Genomic DNA, 19863 nt, shown 5'->3' with positions numbered 1-19863 from the left:
ACAACTAGACCAAAGCGCTTTCATCTTTATTTTATTTTATACCGCACTTGTAGTTGACAACTAGTATTTCATCGATTCAAAAAATAGCAATGTTGAAAGATTTGAGAAATTTTTAAAATTATTGTTTCCAATCTAAATAATATTTCCCAATAAAAGTAAAAAATTATCAACCAAAATGTTAAGAAAAGAAAAAAGAAATTATGCCCTTTAAACGTCATTAAAGGATATCTAAATATAGACCCTTTTTATTTAGGACCTTTTTCATATATGATCTAAGAAATCAATAAGTTAAAATAAAATGGTTTACGTTGCATTTGAAAAAATACATTCTCTCCATTTTTTATAGATTTTGAAAAACAACATTCAGATTTACAGCTAAAAAAAACTATGCGACAAAATTATAGACAAACAATTACTGACAAAAAAATAACTATTACACAAATTACATTAAAGTTAACAATAATAATTCATCTAGATCTTATTGGTATGTAGTCAATTATTATAACAGAAACACAAGGCACCAACAATGATATATCATCTGACACTTTTAAAGTATTTTGTGAATGTAGCCGAAGAAATTGTTAGTAAACTTCTAAACTGTTTTAAATATGATAACAGTAATGCTCTACCATTAAAAAAAACAAACCATAACTTTAATTTCTTACCAAATTCTAGTGAGAAACATCATTTCCAAAATTAAAAATAAACCAAGTAAATTATTCTTGATGTAGCAATTTTGACTTTAATTAAATTAATCAATTTATGTATTGAAGGAGTGTCTCAACTGTTCTTAAAGTTGCTAAAGTAGTACCGTTACACAAAAGAGGTTTAACAGATGACTTAAACAATTTTCGACTGATATCGATTTTGTTAACGATTTCTAAAACTTTAAAAACTATAAAACAATTAATAAGTTTTTTGGTGATAATCATTTTATTTCCGAAAAGTAGTACAGATTTCAGATGGCGTTAAGCCTACTGTTCATAATTAATTAATAATTCTCTAAGTGGTTCCGAACAGAAAAATTATGTAGAATCAATATTTTGCGATCTGCAGAATACCTGACCACAAAAAATGTTTAAATTATATAAGAATTTTTCGTTTACCAAAAAAAAGCGACCAATTAATACAAAGCTATTTAAATGATCGGCATCAAATATTTAAAATTAAGAACACGCTATATCATAAAAAAATAAAAGGAGTCCCAGAAAGCTCTGTATTAGAGCCAGTTCTTTTTCAATGTTAATGAACATCTTCCAGAGGTTAATATAACATTTTAGCTGATGACAATACTGCAACTAAAGTCTCAAGTAATATTGAAGTCCTTAAGCAAGAACTGCTCAGAAGCTCGTATGTGGTTTGCAAATACGAGACTGTATGTTTAAACGAACGTAAAACAAGAATAGTAATAATTTTTTTCTTCCTAATAAAAATTCTGAAAACCCCGTAATAATACAATTTTTAGGAGTGCCAATACACCATAATCTTAACTGGTCAGCACATGTTAATATATTTCAAGAAAAAAATAAAAAAAATCGAAAATTTTGAAAAATATTTTTTCCTTTTTTTTAAAGTAGTGTTTTAATTTTTTCAAATATTAATGTATCCCCGTAAAAAAAATTCCACTTCTACTTGCTTTACTCAATGATGATCATAACATTTTTTTCATTGATTGTATCGAATGTAAAAAAAATAGATGTGTATCATTATACAGAGCATAGTCAAAATAATGAAAATCTTGGTATTAATTCAAATTTACAAGTTTTGGAGTGTAAAAAAACGCAGTGTCGGCAACTACTAAAAAACTTACTAAAATTTTTTCCAAGATTTTTATAATTTGGCAGTCTCAAGTTAAGATTCATCCTGCATATTAAAAGTAAGCATAAATATAAGTAAGTAAAAAGTTGACACAATAATTATTAATACACGACAGTGAAAATATTGACATCACATTTATTTACAAAATTTAATAAAAGCAAATACAGGCTGGTTCTTAAATAGACCAATATAATTTTATCACAGCTTTCCAAAGATAAGTAGAAACAATCTGCAGCACATTTACGCTTTTATTTTGTAGGGGTAAAAATCCCCTTAATCTGTGCCACTTACGGCGCTCGTGAGTTTAAAATAGTTGTATTAGAATAAAATGTGTTCGTTTTCATCATGAATACCTTTAAGGCTTCAGGGTACCGAAGCGATTGTTGAGAATTGGTGTACTACAAGTTGCATACTTTTTTTAGACCTGTTTTCAGTGACAGCTGTCAATCATCGGATAGGCATCCGACCTTCGCCTCGGGGTGTCTTGTCCCTTCTCATAAAATGCAAATAATGTAAACAAACTGAATTCCACTATCGCCCACGATAGTTTCTCTTATTTCAGAGATTCAAGCAACACACAGTGAAAAATACGTTTTTTATTTTGTTAAAAAAATTTGATACTAAAGAATAATAAAATACTAGCATAGTTTTGTAAAAAATAATACACCATTACACCATTTATTTATTGGGTTTTATGTTTTAATTAACCGAATTCTGTTCGCTATATTATGTGTCATGTGCATTTCTAATTGGATCACATGCATTGATAAAATATAAAATAAAAAAATTAATTGGTGAAACATTATTGTTCTTTCAGAAAACAGTTTAACTTTAAAAAAGTTACTAGGAATATCTTATTAAAATGATGAAAACTTCTTTAAACCCGCTTTTTCGTCTGATAATTTTATCCAGGTAATAAATTCTGAAAAATACATTGTTGTAAAAATTTGTTGTAACTATACCCAGTAATAATTATAGTACAAATAACGTATCGAGAGATTGTAAGATCCAGTCTTAGGGATATAATTTGTTTACGTTACGCCTAGTAAAATAAATGATACTTTTATAATTATGTATTATTTTAGAATTAATAATTCCTATTTCTCGTTTTTTTATTAAATTTATACAATTTTTCTATAACTAGCTTGCGAAGATCTAGCTGCGTTACTCTTACATTATATAAATTTTGTGTATTTCTTTAAAATATAAGTAAACATTGCTAAAGATCGGGTACCTGAAACTGAAATCACATGTAAACAGACTTGTATTTAGTGGAGAGTTTAGGGTGGTGGTTGGTACTTATATATAATCAAAACATATAGTTCTACAACTTCTTTACTCTTTGAGTCTTTGCAGAGTGCTGGTCACTTTCTTGCCCCACAGTGTTTTGTAATAAGTGGTAATTTTTAAACAGTGGTATTTGTAGTTTTTAATTTGATACTTTGCAGAATATCAATTTTATCTATTTCTTTTTATTTAATTATTTGTTGCGACTGCTGGTTGGTAAGTGTATTTCCTAATTTCTTATTATATCACTTGTAAATAGTTGAAATCTTTGTATATTTAAAATTATGGGTAATAATAGTAAACTAAGTTTTTCAAAAAAAAGAAAAAGTCGAAAACAAATAATGCGTAATTTTTGGAAAAAACAACGAAAGGGTTCTAAAACGGAATTTCCAAGTAAATCAAGTCTCGCGGAGTGTAGCTTTCAGTCAATTGAATCAAGTTCCGATGATGATGAAGTATTTGTTATTGAGAAAGATACTAGTCAAGAACAAATTTATATTCCAAGCGGTAGAAGAATTGTTGACATAGGTCATTTATTTTCGGAGTTAAAAAACATAAAACATAACATTTATTCTTGCAGTTTTTTCAACGTTGACATAGTACTTGAAGCGCATTTTGGTTTTAAGATCATTTAAGACAATCATCAGAGATCATTGTCGCATTGATCAAGTATATTGTCATCAAATCAATATCATGATTTTTATTTTACTAACTGTGCTAATACTACTTAAGAACATATCAGTGGCGTACGCTCCAACATAGATTTAAATATTATTATTTCGAAAACTATGATTCTAAAAATTTCTTTACTATTTTTCCCAGCATGTACTCATTTGATACTACCTTGGGTAGAAGTTTGTCGGTCTATTTAAGAATCACACTGTATAGTCTGAGTTATTGCGGTCGTTTTTTTTTCTAAAATATGAATAATTTTAACAGTACTTACTGTTTTCACATAGCATTTGTAATTTTTAACTAGCGTTTACGATTTTTTACCTAGAACTTACTGCTTTTGTCTGACAATTATTATTTTCACCTAGAGTTTACTGTTTTAGTTAGCGTTTACGATTTACACTTAGGACATGAGCATACTTGGCGTTTAATAATAAGATAAAATAGCGCTTAATTTTTTCTCTTTTACAATAATTATTGGTTGACGTGTCCTATAATTGTAAATTTGATTGGACAAATGAATTAAAGCAAAAACAATCCGTAAAAAAACAGCCATCATCACTGGCTATCTCCTACACTAACTTACAGGAACTCCTTGATGGATCATTCGCTCAATTCGGCCTTGCTCCGATCCTATCGAGCAAGAACTTAAGGAACATCGTGGACTATTCGAGGACCCGATGGTACTCCTCCCTGCCGTGCTCAAGGGATGGTACGACGCCCTGCCACTGTCTAAAGACGCCGTGCTGTGGCGAGAGCCACTTCCTGCACTTCCGCTCGACGACCCCGGACTGTCCCTGCCCGGAGACTGTCCAAAAAATTGATTGTAGTCATTGGAAAATTCGTTTTGAATCGAAGAACCTACCTGTGTCATGTCGATACCCTGATCCTCCTGTAGGCTGAGTTGGTGGTGGTAGTAGACGGCCGCCTTGTGCGTGAGGACGCCGCCGGGGGGCGGCTGCCCCGGAAACGTGAAGGAGGGCGCCGGAAAAATGGGTCCGGGGGACTTGCCCGTGCTGCTGCTGACAGTGCTGCCATAATCCGAATGATCGTCTGGAAAAAAGTCCCGGTTTGAATACGAGTTTATTTTCTGAGATACAACGACCCCGCAAATACTAACAAAAAGTTCAACTGACATTCTTCATAAGATTTGAGCGCGCACGGCGCCGAGAAAGGTAAAGCGAGTGGATCTTGACACTGCCATACTGGGATGCTGCACATGCTGACAGGACGAATGGGAATTTTTATTAGAAAACGAACACGACTTTTTACCGGGAACGACTAATATCCTCATTCTTGGCATACTAGACGGCCGGAGGCGAATTTCCACCGTTAAATATTTATACGAGAGGGAAAGAAATCAAAAGGATTAAGAAAAGCACGTCTACTGTTTTAAACGAGTTAATCTGGTCGGGGAGTTAAGAGGTTTATCTGATAAGTTAGTGACATCTTGAATGTTTCATCTGTTAACTGTAATTTAATCTACAAGTGAATATTTTTGTTGACATTCGGTACACGCGGATTATTAATCTTGTAAAACTATATGTACACAGGTAGAGGAAGATATTGCAATGTAACGTGAAACAAAACAAAGATTCAAATTGAAATACAGAAACAAATTCTTGATAGTTACTTCGATTTTCTAAATAAAGACACTTTATGTTTTTACTTCGTATTTTCTACAAATTCTCAACAGGTTATGTGTTATCTTCAATAGAAATTGAAGTATTTATAGTTTGAAGTAACTAGCAAGAGCTTAGAATAAAAAAATTAATGACATACTTGAACATATTGGATTCAGATATTTGTCTGTATTCCAGAAAAAAATTGAAATCTGGATTTAATTATTGATTTATATTGATGATATTTTAATCGTAAGTCCTAACTGCACCGGTTCGGCTTATAACTAACGCTTAATAACAAAGCTAAGCTTAGAGATATAAGAGGAGTTTGAACAATTCGAGTAGCACTGTAAAATTTTATCTGTTAGTAAATTTAATCCGCTAAATGCCTATCAATTAGTTGTCGAAAGTTCACAAATATGTGAAAATGTTCCTAATTTTTTTAATTATGCAACCAAGAGTAAAAAAATCAACGAAATTAAAAAGTTTTTAACTTTGAGTAAATTTTATAAAAGTTGACTGCAGAGATGACTGAAACTAGAAAAAAGCTAGATGTGTAAATTTTCTTGTTTAGATATCATAAGATACCAACAAAAACTCTACTATGTTTAGGATACAGGGTGTTAGAGAATGGCTTAGCAATATTTCGTATGTGAATTTGTCGTGATCAGACGAGCCTTATATCATTTTTCCAAAAAGTGCGTACTTTCTTCAGAAAGAGCCACTATGTGGCGTATAATAGTTTATTAGCAGATAATTTTTCCATTAAAGAAAAAGTAGATGGTGGTGAATGGGTGTTTCGAGAATTTTTCAAATTTTGTGGCTAACATGTTCATTTGTGTAGGGGGTTCAAATCCCTGTCCTGGCAAAAAAAGTTTTTGTTTTTTTTTCGTAAAATTTAATAACAAAACACAAATTGACATAGAAGAATAACGCAGTGGACTAAGAGGTAAATTCTTGGCTGTTTTGTCAATAATATTAAAATTTACGATAATTTTTATAATTCTAGTTCAGCGCTTCTTAAACTTTGTAAAACAATGCATTTTTAATTTCCATAAATTTTGCTTAATCAATTTGTCTTGCCATTCTCCATTTACCTTTAAATTTTTGGTAAAACATTCCTTAACACACTGTATAGGCGGAAGTGCAAACATAAGACCAAAAAAAAAAACAATCCATGATTTCAATAAAAAAGTAAAGAACTTTCGATTTCGAAGATGAGAAACATTGTAGTCTAAGAATTTTCATCTTGAGCTACCGTCTACATCGCAACATTTCCAGTAGGTGAAGTTGAAAATTGGATAAATTACGAGCACGAGTATAAGCCAACAAATTTGAAACAATCCGCTACAAAATTATCTCGAAAAACAGTGTGATAGAAGACGTCCAAAAGTCCAAACCAGTTTCAAAGTTACAACATTAATAGAACGCGAAATTACAATTTAATTCTGAATTAAAATATTTCGACATTAATATACATCTATGATTAACATGCCATATAAAATGCATTGACAAACGTTGTCAAGTTAATATTGAATTTAAATTTGATTGCAATTAAAATGTTCTGTATTACATATAAAGGACCGGTTTACAGAAAGCTTCATGGACCAATCAAATTGGTTCACTGTGATCACGTGACCACTTAATTACGCATTTAATTGAAGATTAAATTAATAACGCATCCATAAACCGGTCCTTAGAGTTCGAAGAATTCAAAGTAATGAAAAAGTCTTTGGAATTTAATATTATATTAATGAAAGAGTTAACTTAAGTTGGGTTGAAAAATTAGTTCAATGCTGCTATAAACGTACGATTACTTTAAACCAAGCTTTAAACACTTAGGCAGAGCTTATATTTTAAGCCACACCGGTGCAGTTAGGCCTAAGGGAATTAATAGAAAGCATAATGAGCACGAATGAAAAAGATTTAGAAATAAAGCAGTATTTGGGTTTACAAATAACAAGATATAAAGACGAGATGTTTTCATTCGTCAAGAATCATACGTTGGCAAGGTTTTAAAAGAATGTAAGTTGGAAAATTTAAAACTTTACAGAATGCCTATGAATTCTGGCTACTGTAAATTAAAGGATTCGCAATATTTAAGAGATAATAAAAAAGATATAGAATAGTAATTGGCTGTTTATTTCGGAAATAAAATTAACTAGACGCCCTCTGGTGATGACTTTTGAATTATGTCGAAAACAGTAAAGAAATTTTCGTAATTCGGAAATAAAATTAACTAGACGCCCTCTGGTGATGACTTTTGAACTATGTCGAAAACAGTAAAGAAATTTTCGTAATGCCACATTTAACTGACATATGACTGACATTTAATGAATTGTTCAACAATTTTGCGTGTATAGTGTTAATTACTTACAATAGAAAGAATTACTTTAAAAGTACGTGGTGGTAAATACTAGCGTTGACTTTGGTTCTGTAGTTTTTCATAGTATAATGTGTTTATTGTTGGAACTTGAAAGTGGATAAAAAGTGAAAAATATTTAAATTTTGATTACAAAGTGTTATCAAACAGTTGTCTAATTAAAGATTATAAGTAATGGATCACAGCGAACACAAAGTTTGGCTCAAGAAACCAATAAATTAGTGAAGTGTTATGAATTTTAGGTTAGAATTTTCCACTGAAAAAATCATGAAATGCTGCGGTAAATCTACAAAACTACAATAAAGATTAACAACTGCTGATACATTTAAACGTAAATTATGCCAAAAGGTAGGTTTTTCAATGTCTTTGTAATAATTTTCCAATAAAGAAAGTGAACCAAACAGTCATTCGTTATTCGTGTTTTCCTCGTCATCTCTCATTTGTCAAGATAAGTTTCTTGCATCAAAGATGCAATAATCATTCCGCATAGGCAATGTAATAATTGCGAAGCCCCAAAATTCGTACAACGTTCAAAATATCCGAATAAACATTTTCCCGCCATTTATGGTTACTGTTTTCGACCTAGCTCAGTGGCGCCCCCAACGGTAATTTTACTTCCGATTTGCAAAAAACGTTTCGACATTGACTGAAGTAAGAAAATTCTCCAATATTTAAAGTTTACCAAGTCAAGAAAACTAAAATTGAGAAATCGAGAAGGAATTGAAAATACATTGTCTGGTTATACTGACACTGATTAGGGTGAAGACAAAACAGAGAGAAAATCAAACAATGGGTGTTTTTTTAAACTGTTTGGAGGCACAATCAGTTGGTTGAGTAGAAAACAAGAAGTTGCTACTTTGTCTTCAGCTGAAAGCATAAAAACGTTTGAATTGTAAATGTTTAAAGATAATCAAAACTCATTAAAATTTCTGTAAATTTCAAAATTTAGTAAAAGTACAGTTGTTGAAAACAAAATCTTTGAAGAATTTAAAAAAATTTCTTCAGGAAGTTGTTGCATCATTGTGACCATCATGCAAAAAAATAGGTGAACTTGTCCCAGAAAAATTGCATCTGTGGTAGCAAGGTCTTCTGCCAACGGAATCAAAATATCACATGAAATTTGTCCCGAACCTAACGCAAATGAAGGCGACTATAAAAATATAAAATAGATATTAAAAAAGTTACTCCTAATATATTGAAAAATTAAAAATATTATTTTCATTAATTAATAAAGTCGAAAAAATATATACTGCGATTTTTTAGCATTTCGTTCATTTATTGGTAAGTAGCAGTTATTCTCTTAATATTTATGTAAAAATAATAATTATTATTATTTCGGACATACTCATGTCAAAAACATGAAAATGTTTTAAACCCACGAGATATTGTTGGATTAATTCACTTGAAATGAATGAAAATGCTAAATTAACTCTGAGAAGAGGTGTTACAAGTTCGAAGTTAACATAATATTCATCAGTGATAGTTACTTCAAATGAATCGAATAAAGACATTTAATACTTCGTAGTTTCACTAAATTAGTAGAATTTACTACCAAATTAGTTCTGTTGAGCGACATTTCCTCTCGAAATTGTAAAAAAATCGAGTTTAAAGCACCTTTCAATCCGCTTCATTAAAATCTGGAAGCTGAATGAACGAACCTCTCAAAAACCACACCACAATGCAACATTTTATTGATGGCATCCGTTTCAGGAATGTCCTGTAGGCAGTGCTGCATTTGTCGGCAATTAAAAGAACTGGCCGTTAATTTGGGCGAAATTAATTTATTAGTGGTGTCGCCTGCAGCCAAGCCGAATTTTCTGTGTTGGCTAGTTAGCTATTTGTTCTAGGATTTATTATTCCGGGTGCAATGCGATGTTGTAGACCGCCAAGTGGTGCAGGCCGCCGCCATTAAGAAGATTTAAGGAGACTCATCTGAATTTAAAACAATAGGGGACGTGTTTATCGTACACTGCTGTCGTTTGATAGGACGTGGGGCTCGTGTCTGGCCATTTCATGCATGGATTGCCACGAAGACGTTTCTCTAATGCGGGATTTATGACACGGATGCAGAATTTTGTTTGCCTTGATCGGATGGATGTCTCGCCGCGAGAAGTTTTCAAATGCAGAGCTTTGTGCCCCTAATCGGTCGACGTCGGTTTTGGAATACACACACACTCCTAGCCTATTCATTAAGTTTGTTAATGTTCAAAGGAACAATGGTATGCAAATGACTAGATACACACAAAGGTGCCACAGACACCGACATGGCCAAAGACCGGCGGCGCTGGAGGAAGAACGAGCACGGGATGAGCCCAAAGCTGGGAGACCGGAGTGCATTCACCTGCAGCGAAGTGCAAGAGGCAAGACCAGTCGGAGGTATGTGGCCGATAACTCCAAATGGAATATGAGGATGTCAGATCGATTCATAATGGAAAAAAGATGCAGCATTTATGTCATGTTACTGCTAATTCAAAGGGGGACGCATACAAAGGATTACGGTATAAATGACAAGAAAGAAAAAAAGGACAAATCGGACGGTGAGGACCACAAAGTGAGTAATCAAATGTCAAGTATAAGATAAAAAGCTATTAATACAAAATACAAATAACAAATGAAAGCACTCCAAAACCCTAAATCAGTTTCAAAATTCAAAAAGTTCTAAACAATTTCTTTGATTGTTTTTTTTTACAAAAAAATCTATTTTGATTTTGGCATTATTACTAGTTCAGTCTAGTCAAAAATCGCTCAAAAAAGAGTTGTTTAACACATAATCCGAAAGAAAACTTTTGGCTTCAGAACAATTTAGTCCCGGATTGGCATTATTGGAAAATACATGGTGTCCCAGCGATTTGAAAAAGTCCATTAAAAACCTTAAAATTTTAATTAATTAAAGATTTAAAAAAATTATCTTTTTTTTACGAAAGCTGAAGATACCAATCCACCCCCTGACTATACAGGACGTTTTCGAAAATAGTTACTACACAAACCCATGTTTTCTTTAAAAAAACACCCTATACTTTTTGCATTTTTGAATGTAGTTTTGACACTGATGTTTTCAGCTAAATTGTTATTGGTCAATTTTGCTTTGATTTTAAAATAATGTGATTTTTTTAGCAAAAACACGCTTTTAAAATATATTCCATAAAAACCAGGAATTGTAGAAAATTATGACTCTTTAAAGAAGAAAGTACAAACTTAAAACAGTATACAGGGTGTTAAGCAATATTTTGTATGTAAATTTGTCATTATCACACGAGTGAAAAACCCTTATATCATTTTTTCAAAAGTGCGTACTTTTTTCAGAAATTTTTATTAACCCACCTACTGAGAACCACTGTGGGCTTATGGTAGTTTATTAGTAGTTAATTTTTTGATTAAACAATATTGGAATGGTGGCGCATAGCGTTTTGAGAATTTTTAAAATTATGGATAACATGTTCATTTGTGTGGGAGATTCGTACCCCGCTCCTACAAAAAAAATGTTTTTTTTCGTAAAATAAATAACAACACACAAATTGAAATAAAAGTGTAGTGGTAGAAAAAGTTAATTTACCTCTGCTGTTTTGTTAGTAATATTAAAATTTATGTTAATTTTTATAATTCTAGTTCAGCGGTTCTCAAAATTTGGAACTTTAATTTCAGAACGATTTTTTGGAAAACTGTGCATTTTTGATTGACATAAATTTTGCTTAATCGATTTGTTTTGCAATTCTCTATTTACCTTTACATTTTTGCTAAACCATTCCCTAAGAGTGTAATATTATAATATTATTTTTGTTTTTTTTTTGTTCAAACTATTTCTTCTTAATTTTGTTAATTATTCGGCCTTTATCAAGAAACGACTTGACGCTGTTGACAATTGACACATTAAATTACAGTGGTGACTGATGAAGTGATGACACCTAGCCCAGCACTACCAATACAACTCCTAAAAAAAGTTGCACAAAATTTCTCTTTGGGAAACTATTGTACTTTCAGTTTCACAATAAACAATTTGTGAAACCAAAGTAGAAAAAATATTTTTTAGCTCACACCTTTCAAGAAGAAAAAAAAATGAAGAGGTTTATTGCAAAATAAATAACTTAGAATTTTTTAACACACCATTTTTATTTTTGTATTTAAAAGACCATTAAATTGTTTCTCCAAAAACCTTAACAGTTTAGTGTCTTTTACTGATTACTCATAAGATATTTAACTTTAATAATAAGTTTATTGTTACCCTTATGCTATAATTATTCGTGATTTATTACAGTGATATAACTAAAGTTTTAATATTCATGGCAAATTTTTAAATACCCGTATAAACCCCAACAATGGTCATTGGTGGAGTTCCCATGGTTATGGTATGGCTTACTATGGTAAAAACAACGCTCATGAAAAATCTGAATTATTGCTGAAATTAAATTGTAATGTCAAATATCTTTTTAATTATTATTAACTTTAGTCATTTGAAACTTTATGTTTTTTAGCAATATAATAATCTTTGAAAAACAAAATAAAAAATTAAGTGTTCCCTTTGATTTTTTCAAGTTTTAGCAAACTTCTTAAATTTTTTCCTAACCACAATGCGCTAAACAATTGGTAAAAATTTAAGTTTTTAGTGGTGGAAGTTATGCTTTTCTAGGATTCTTAATTTTTGTGTAACACATTTTTTAAAAAGTGTGTTTCCTTCAAAAAATCTAATTATTTCAAAAATTATACAGAATCGACTTTTACCAGTTTAGATGAAAATCATCAGTATAAAAAGTATCATCCCAAGATGCAATAAAATTTAGAGAGTGTTCCGTTTAAAAAATCATAAGTTTGTATTGTACCCCATTTGTATTATTATTATTATTTCTGAAACAGTCTGTATATTTGAAACAGATTTTAGGTATTAGAGGGCGTTAGCATCTACGGCTTTTGTAAAAAGATATTTATTTTTTAATTATTTAAAGATTAAATATGGTCTTTTTCAATTTGCTGGGACACTGTATATAGGACAAGTATAAGATATTTATGTTATTTTAATTTTTATGTAAATATCATGATACAGAGTGTCTCAAAATTGGAGAATTCCGAGTTCCAAACGTTGTAGGAAATCAATTCAGTAGAAATGTAGAAACAAAATGAAGATTCAGGACTTTTTCACAAAGATACATTGGTTTGAATGTGCACTTCAGGTGCAATTTGATTTTCAAAAGCAGGCTGAAAATTTTAGTGTTTATTGTTATTTACGATGTAAATGATTGTGAAAAATAATAATGTAATAATTTCCCAAAAAATAGCTTTATTTTGAAGTAAAAAAATCTTAAAGTATTGTATTTTTTCTTAAAAACGAAACGACAAATTACAAAAATTAAAGATTTTTTACTATAATAAAGCTATTTTTTAAGAAATTGTTTCACATTTTTATACTCCACAATTATTTTTATCATAAATAACCAAAATCACTGAAACTTTTGGCCTGCATTTGAAGAAAACGCAATTCAAAAAGTGATCTTCAAACCAATATCTTTGTAGGGAAGCCCCGAAACTTTTTTTTTTATGTTTAGACGGTGTTTGAACATATGAAGTAATTCTCTACAATGCTCTAAACTCGGAATTCGCCAATTTTGAGACACCCTGTATTTGCCAAGCCTAAATTAGATCAACTCACCTGGTAGATATTATCGAGAATTGTTGGTTTGTTTATCTTATAATGATTCTAATAAACACAGTCCTAAACTCTGGATCACACTTGTTCCTTGACTTATTAATACTTCTTGTATAATTTGTTTCTGAGAGTTTCAGGAAAGTTAATACAAAAGTGGCAGCCGGAAAATGTTAATACTTTCCTTAGAAATACTTATTTGAATTTATTCATTTGCTGGCTATTCTTAAAAAGCCAATAAATCTTAAAAAACAGTAAGGAACCTTTCGGCCCACGATTTGGGTCCCACCGCTCGATATTTTACAGCCCAGGTCCACACAAAGCCTTGGCGTTTTTATTGATGCTAATATTCAGCGCGCACCCTGTGGATGCAAATTTTAAATAGACAGTCTCATTTCGTAAACTGCGTCGTAAGATTTAGTATTATTAAAATTTACGCCCCACGGTGGGCGTAATAAACCACCCAGTCATATTTTTAAGTGTGACATTTATTTTTGGCCATGTGAATAGAACTTTGCCAAAATTGATTAGTAAGTCGCAGAAACCGTGACGATGTGAGGAGAGGACAACAAAACGACCGGCGAGAATTATGTTCAGGATGCAGTTCCTTCTGTAATTCAGTATTTTAGAATCGCCACGTATCGGCTACAAAAGAACCTTGTTAACGGTGGGTTGTGATTCCAGGTAAGGTATCAACAAGAACGAGAACACGAGTAGTGGAACAGGTTCGTATCGGAAAGAAAAACCGCGATGGCAAATGTAATAGGGAATTTATCAAATTATTGACTAGGTATAATCTAGTTTATATTAATAAACCTGTCGGTGTGGATACGTTTCCTGTCATATGTTGCCTATATTACGATTGAATAAATATCACTTTCCCGGTAATACCAAGAATATTTGCAAGCCTCTCAGGCTTTTTTAAAACGATAGGCTTTTCAATTAAAAGGGAATTTGTATAAAAGCGTGACTTGGAACTGGCTAAAAGCTTTTTCTCGCACAAATATAAATTATTCACTTAGAAAAATGGCCGTAGCTGTGCTAGTAATAAGGTTTTTTGTTCGCGTGTAGTACAGAAAATAAAAAACATTTTGTTGAATATAAAGTTGTTTTATTTCCCCTTTGTAACAACATTTTTAGAGCGAGCTCACTTTCAGGTTCTGGTTTCCTGCCAACATAGGATTCTCATCTAGTTAACTGTGAAATTTGTTTACATGTAAAAAAATTTATGCCGCTCTGCTCAACTGAATCCTCAATAAATGTCAAATCTGTCAGCTGAGAAATTCAAATAATTTCTTTTGAAACTTTCGTTAAAATGCAACTAAATTTTTACACCGTGCAAGAAAACAATATTATTTTTGAAGCTTATTTCCGAATAGAAGACTTAAAAGGAGAATGGTAATATTCTAAATGCCTGCCATTAGTTATATGAAGCGGCATTTTCTAATTTTACATGAGAAACTCAGAGATGACTAGATGAAAATCAATTAAAAACACATTGTACATTTCAGCCCCATAAACACGTTCACTAGTAAGAAAGTTGGCTAAAAATTTAGTCATTAACGTCAAATTATATTTAAAATTTAAAAATAAAGATACCATGGGTAATTTAAGGTCATCTATTAATCAAACGTCTGTCGATTGTTGTAAAATTGTTAAACAAAAATTTTGGACCCCTACAGTAAAATCTCTTTCATCCGACCATGCTTTAACCCGAACATGAACTTTATAATCTGATTAGTGATAACAATAATTATTTTCTATATGGGGTGATTCATGAGAAATAAATACAGAATCTCACGAAAATCATAGGTTATTACGTAGGTTACAATGATTATTTCAAATAAATGTGAAATCATAGATGCCACAGCTAAAAATTTGCAGTTTGGATATTGAAAATATAAAAACAAAAGTAAATAAAAAAATTGAAGAGTTGCTATTTTGTGCCCCTCATCCGTGGTATCTGCTTTGTAACTTATTTAAAGACCAACTCTCAACTGACACTGTAATCTTTAAAAATTATTCCAGGAAATGCTCTTTTTTCGTGGTATTACTAGGTTAAGGTGACCGATTTAGCCAAGACAAGATTAGATGTTTGCAGTTTTGCCCTGTTTTATGTTCATGTCCTGATTTGTCCGGATTTTGATACAAATGTCCTGGTTGACTTAAAACTAGTAATTAAATAAAGAATAACAAAAAGTTTCCAGATAACGAAAAAAAAACGTTCAATTTACTTTGATTTCTCGACACTTTTTTTGGTCTTAAATAAGGCCATATTTCAGAAGAATTCTTGTTTTGAAAAAAAAAGTATCGAACATAAACCTTACACTTAACTCAGAACTACACTTAAGGATGTAAAGATCGTTTGGTAGGTTGAAAAATCTCAGTTAAACACAAGTCACAATAAACAAATTAAATTTTAGTGTAAGTTGGATATTTTTTAATAAAAATTTGTAAAAAGCAAAAAATGTAGATGTAGATATTTAGCGGTAACAAAAATATCAACACACAACAAGCTTTTCTTTATGCTTGTTTTATGTTAATATTTTACATTTGTATTGTTATTATTATATTTTGAGATAACAATTATGCCCTTGAAAATTATAATTATCAGCAGAAAAGATTATTAAATTAATACTTTATAAAAAAAAATTAATATTAAAATATTCGCGACGTTTCGATTTTCATTAAATCTTCATCAGGCTTCAATACGTCTTACTTGAAGTTGACATGGCACAAACACTTATTATTATTAATAAGTGACATAAACTGGACATAAACACAGACAGTAATAAATGCATAATCCAAACTTTTTTATTTTCTTAGTTAATAATATAGTAGATTATTCAACGAGTTTAAGTGTAAATCAGACACTCTATTGCCGGATGGATTTTTAAACGTCGAGTGACAACGAGAAATTTATCATCCATGAGGTCAAATAAATAACCCGATTTATAAAAAAATTAGGTGAATACAACATTTTATTCTTCGAATTAGACGCATTCAACAAGGCTTAAAATTGCGTTAAATTTGTTAAACATAGGGCTGGTTTATAGAAAGCTTTGTTAAAATTTAATTCGTTGTTAAAAGTTCACATCGTGAATGGACCAATCACATTTGTTCAATTTTGATCACGTGATCAGTTAATCACGCATTTAATTGCGAATTAAATTAATGATCGTCCATAATCTAACATTTCGTAATGAGATTCAAAAAGTCAAAAGTCAAAACATTCTTGCACAAGGAAAAAACCGTAACTTTAAAAATAATTAATCAACTGAAATATGTATTTTGTTAAAGAACATCCTAATGCATTTGTTTTTCTGTTTCCAAGATGTTCAGATTAAAACAAAGGCGAATTAAAGAGGTTCCACTGTATGCTCACTCTGTATGTTTAATTATAAAAATAAAAATGTATTTTAACAGCTTCATTAGTGAAAACACGTTAATAAGTTCGGATTACAGAGGCTTTACTGTACTGTTAAAAGTAAAAGTTTAAGAAATTTTTCAAACATCATTAGGTCCATTGTCTAGAAATTACTTTATTTTCTTTTGTGACTGTTTACAGCGTAATACAATAGCACTAAAAAGTGTAACAAGATCTTGATACTGTCATTGCCACCCATTGGACTGTTGGGTAATGGGAGTCCAGGTGCCCACAGCCCATAAGGTGGAGCCACTGCCTCGTTTAGATCGAATCACTATTGAAATATTTTGTTAAAGTAACAATTTCCTTTAGCACATTTATCGTGAGAAAACATCACGTCTCAGATAAACCAACCTTGACTCAACTTTCAACGATTTTTTAAACGGAAATTCTGCGACACAATTAAACCATTTCCTTAATTAGTCATCACAGTTTCTCCAAATACAGAACTCAGTAGAATCTAGCCGACGTGAGAACCGATAAAAAGTGACATCCTGTGTGCCAGCCACCTAAATCACCCCAGCAATTACAAAGCCTTGATAGGTAAAGGTCGGCAAAGAATTTTTACATCACTTATCCAGAATCCGGCCACCGGCAGAATAGTATTTTTACTCGCGACCGTATAATTACGTTACCATTATTTCAAGGACGGTTTTTCCACCGGTCGAGATTACAGGAGATATCCTCCAGGCCAAAAGCGTAATTTGCATGTTCATTCAAGAGCTCCTTCGTAATGAGCCGCAATTACGGCGTGTCATTTCTTGTCAACAGTAGCTTAAATCTGCAGGAGTTGACGACTCACCTCGTGGGACTCCGGGAGGATCATTCGGCGCCAGGAAGCCCGCGTCCTCCGAAGAGGCATATCCTGCGGACCCGAAGGAGCTGCCCGAGTGCCGGAACTCGTGGGGCACCGCCGGTGGAGCCACCTTCTTGGCGGTGGCGGCCGGCTTCGGGGGCCGGGACATGCCGCCTACTGCAAGAGAAGAAAAAAGATTACCATCTGTGTCAGGAGTGTGGGCAAGCCCACCTGATACTATACTACATTTTTATAAATGTTTACGTTTACTCGCGATTGAAAAAGAGTCCGCATAACTGATTAAGTCACTTTCGCTTAACAGTTAGAAAAAAGTTGTACAAAACTAAACGGCGCCGTATTTCTATTCAGGTGGGCGATGATTAGATTATGACATAGAATTTATTGACCAGAAACCTCTTTGTGTTTTTGAACGAGTGGATGAGTGAAAGGCAAATAAATCGGGGCTATGTGACAACAGCTTGGCGCCTCTAATGGACACCAGGCAAATTTCCTCAAACGCGACACAAATTTGGCTGTAAAAAAGTTATTTTATATTTTTTATCGACTGGTGGACACTGTTAAAGGAACACTGTACAGGTGGCCCCCTCAGCTCCCGTCTTCTGTAGCTGAATTATTAGTAAAGTTACTCTAGGACATATTTCAGAAAAATATTTTTGATTATACAGAGTGTCCCAAAAAAGTATGACGTAATAATAATTGTTTTATGGCATGCTTTTATTTTTTAAGTGCTCATTTGGATGCCCTTCTAGCTTCTTACATGTCTCTAAAGTGTTTTTTAAATCGGTTCAGGAATTACTTAAATCGGATTTACATCTTTAGTTTTAAAAAGAAATAAAAAATAGAAACGGTGCTTTCTTTATGACATTATTATTACATACGTCTTGAACAAGGTCTAACAAACTTACTAATTAAGTTTGATTGATCTGAATTACTACAGGGTGTTTACAATTTATTTTCAAACTTTGTAAACTTTAGACCCTTTTATCTTGTTTATTTTGCCTATTTCAAATTGCAACCCCTATATATTTTTATATCATTCGATAGGGAATTAGAAAATGAACATTTTTTCTTATTACAACCCTAACGTAAATCTTAATATAGTCCGGGACATTTCTATATGAGATACGTCATACCGCATACCTTGACGCGAGACTATATAGAGCACAAAAACTAGATAAGAGCTCAAATTTAGGGAACTTGGTTGTTTGATGTGTTTGACAGATGACAAATGTAAACAATAATAAAAATTTAAATATTTCTTTATTGTAGTAAAGTACAGCAAAATGTACCAACTAGAACACTTAAAAACAAATGGAGAAACTTTCAAATGCTTTGAAGTACCGTTGCTGGAGTACTGTTGAGGTTATGTTTGACCTTGGTATGACTGTCAGGTTTAAAGTTGAAATTTGCATTAAACAGGCCATAAAAGCCTCGAAGTGCCTTTTAGGGTAGTCATCGTCATGTTCCAATTGCATGCCCCCTCTCTGCCACATCAGTAAAATTTGCCACAAAAGTTTTAAAAAACGACTTTAAACAACAAAAAAGGCCCTATTTTCATTAACAATGAGACATATCTCGCTGCATGCGGCACGACATAGGCCTCATAGACCAATCTCATTGTGAATGGTTTTCGCTGAGATCACTTTGAGAGGGTTTCACTGAGACTGACGTTGGCGGAAGGCTGAAACCTGCCTCGCGACAAGCCTTTGCCCCAACATTCGAAGCTGTCAATGGCTTAAAATGATGAAACTGTGTCAGTTTTTTTGTGTCTTTTGGGATTAGTCTTTGAGTCCTGTCGCGCCGCATGTAGCAAAGCAGATCTCATTGTGAATGGGTTCTTTAAGAAACAGTTTCAATGTACACCACAAGACATACACTGAGACGGCCTCATGCCTCATATCATGAGTTGTAATTGACAGCATTTTATAAAATGATTTGGAATCATAATGCAGAGATTGTTGCGAGACAGGCAGGCAGGTCTCAAGCCTACTGCAGAAGTCGCTCTCAGTGAGTCCATGTCTTAGAGATGCAAGACCAATTTAGACCATTTACAGTGAGATTGGTGCCCGAGACCTATGTCATGCAGGAAGCCAAACTTCATCGTGAATGGACCCTTTTCAATGGGGCTGTGCTTTTTGAATAAATTTGAAATGGCCTTTTTGAAAAAAGCAGTTGTCTCTCTTTTATTCATCTATTCAACACGTT

The 19863-nt window shown here is 32.3% G+C and overlaps 1 protein-coding gene across 12 annotated transcripts in view; it reads right to left on the bottom strand.

Moving 5' to 3' along the window:
* ckn (caskin) overlaps positions 1-19863 on the bottom strand; it is a 275539-nt gene that overhangs the window by 13262 nt on the left and 242414 nt on the right. For all 12 annotated transcript variants that reach the window (XM_064354844.1, XM_064354848.1, XM_064354842.1 and 9 more), the window contains 3 exons: positions 17644-17814; positions 4643-4830; positions 4364-4585 (listed from right to left, as the gene is read on the bottom strand). In XM_064354844.1, coding sequence (XP_064210914.1) covers positions 4364-4585; positions 4643-4830; positions 17644-17806 — 573 coding nt within the window. In that variant the 5' untranslated portion in view covers positions 17807-17814. The remainder of the gene's footprint in view (positions 1-4363; positions 4586-4642; positions 4831-17643; positions 17815-19863) is intronic.

Source organism: Tribolium castaneum, chromosome 1 (assembly GCF_031307605.1).
Source record: "Tribolium castaneum strain GA2 chromosome 1, icTriCast1.1, whole genome shotgun sequence".
Classification (NCBI taxonomy): domain Eukaryota; kingdom Metazoa; phylum Arthropoda; class Insecta; order Coleoptera; family Tenebrionidae; genus Tribolium; species Tribolium castaneum.
This window is presented reverse-complemented; position numbering and strand designations above follow the sequence as displayed.